The 2,230-nt window shown below is 46.0% G+C and overlaps 2 protein-coding genes across 2 annotated transcripts in view; one reads left to right on the plus strand and one right to left on the minus strand.

Moving 5' to 3' along the window:
• Nucleotides 1–249: 249 nt before the first annotated feature.
• The window catches only part of T265_15825 (hypothetical protein), a gene marked incomplete at both ends in the record, with an annotated part of 3,497 nt that continues 1,516 nt past the window's right edge, over nt 250–2,230 (plus strand). Inside the window, one exon of the mRNA XM_009179200.1 lies at nt 250–498. Coding sequence (XP_009177464.1) covers nt 277–498 — 222 coding nt within the window. The remainder of the gene's footprint in view (nt 499–2,230) is intronic.
• Nucleotides 1,628–1,888, minus strand: T265_15826 (hypothetical protein; the record flags this gene model as incomplete). Its single annotated transcript, XM_009179201.1, has 1 exon — nt 1,628–1,888. A coding segment is annotated over one exon (261 nt), but the record flags the coding sequence as incomplete, so codon positions are not given.

Here is a 2,230-nt window from a genome sequence, read left to right on the forward strand (position 1 = left end):
CATCACGATTGGTACTATTTTTCTACTTACAATACGAGAGGGAGGTTAGTCCGATTGCACCTATGACTGTCATGTCGCGTGTGGTTTAGTCGTTGCAGTACCCTGCGTTTGGAGGATGTATCCGAATACAGCCAATCAAGTGGATCCGCGTTTAAATATGTCTTATGTTCCATTTGATTCGTTGATAGCGCCTCAAGTCTCTATTACTGCTGACACTTGTCTTTATCACCCAAACCACATTTCCTCTAGCGTGTTCCCGTCTTGGATGGCAACGTGATGCGCGTCCTCACCCGGTTACGGGAAATAGGCTCACCCATCCAACTCAACACAACCAACGCCGTTTTGTGGGATCTTGCCGAACAGCTAGTTGACCCTAACCGCCCTGGCGACTTTAATCAGGCCATTATGGAACTCGGAGCTGTTTGCTGCAAACCCAAGCAACCCAACTGTTCAGAATGTCCGCTGGGGGAGATAGGCCTTTGTGGTGCCTACGAGTCGGTTGGTGACCACTTAGTTCTTAACATCGTTCATTAACCTTTAGGTAAGACGGCGCGACAGCTTCAAGATAAAGCCATCCAGCCAACCTACTCCCGATCAGAGGTGCGTTCCTACTTTTTCGCCTTGTATTGCCGTACAAAAGGATACCCCTTCCAGATATTGAAGACTGCGGCTTGTGTATGCCGGCAGATGCATATGACTCGAGGTAAGCTGTCGCACATGCCTGTTGCATAGATGCCATGCTTACACGTAATTCTGCGAACGGTGGCCAGACATATCATCTGCAAACACAGCTAGGCTTTGGAACTTACACATACTTACACTTACACCACATGGTAATTGCTAAGCTACGTGAGAACCAACATTGCAGTAACCATACCATGTATAGTATGAGGACTAATACACCAGTCCGTCTAGTGGAGGCCTGTCTACAGGTGGCAATGTAATCCAGTGTTGTTTACTAAGGCAATGCAGTCACTGAATTGACCCGTGCTCCGATTTCCAGTTTGAGTGCTTAATCATTATGTTAGTGATTGTGGGAACCGCCCTATTATGACCTCATCGAATTAGTCTACTCTTTTGAGTGGTAGTCCTATTTCAGATGCATGGTAGACCACTCGATTGTACTCAAGTTTAGCCGCATCATGTCTTTCGTTAAGCTGTCAGTAAAGTTGTCCAAACCAGTGATTCTTAGACTCTCGGTTCTTTACTTTTCCGCTATTTTACCTATTCAAGGCTCTCATTCGTAAGTTATAAGTACCCGATAAGCTACGTACGTTTGTAATGGTCCATCTGATGTATTGGTTGTGTACTGTGATAATCGGGTGATATCATTCCACGTGAGATCTAGAGGTTAGTATGTCGTGGGATAATTTGTTGAAAAGTCTGTTCTGTTCTCGTGAGTAAGTACGATGTCTGCTGAAGCCCCAGATAGTGCAGAGACTACTTTGCTGTCTCCTGTCCGGAAGGTACATGGTTTGAATCCATTCATGGCGTTCCAGTCATTTCTGTCCGCACCTGGCCAGCCGGATGGTGTTTCTGTCGCCGTGTTTCCAGTGGATCACAGCAGTTAGGTACAGAAGGGGCCTAAGAAATCAATGTGACTTTACCGCAGATGTAGGAAATTACTTCTCCCAAAGTGATCTGTCCGTATCGCCTTCAAAAGCCATTCATTCTGTTTCATTCCTGTGGCTCCAATTCCTTGCATGATTTTCGCCGAACCATGTTTGTCGGTAAAAGGCACATCAATGTGGTCCTGATAGAGTAGTTTCTCACAACAGTCTCTGGGACCAAATCCCACGAGCAAACCCCAGCGTAGTGGCCGCATAGTTAGTTCATCTTCCTTCAGGTTTGTTTGCGACTCTGTTGTTGTCACCACGGCTTCTTGCATGTTACTCAGGCATACGACAACAAGGTTCTAGCTAGAGAAAAATCTCACGTTCGTACTACTGATAGTGGGGTTTTTGTACACTGTTATCTTGATCTCCGTTAACGTGTCCGCATGCGGACTGAACTTTTTTTCATGGCCTAGCCCGAAATCCCGCCAGCCCCGCGATATGAATCTTTCAGCGATACACCTCATCGGAATTGTGGCCGACGCATGATCTGAAATCAACTTCATGCTTACCCAGTCACCAAAAAAATACGATAACGAATGCTTATGTGGTTGTGTTGAGTTCTTTATCAGTTTTTACTGGAGCAGCCTTAAATGCCACGAAACTCTGCTTCGGCT

The sequence above is a fragment of the Opisthorchis viverrini genome (genome assembly GCF_000715545.1).
Source record: "Opisthorchis viverrini unplaced genomic scaffold opera_v5_1161, whole genome shotgun sequence".
NCBI classification, from domain to species: Eukaryota; Metazoa; Platyhelminthes; class Trematoda; order Opisthorchiida; family Opisthorchiidae; genus Opisthorchis; species Opisthorchis viverrini.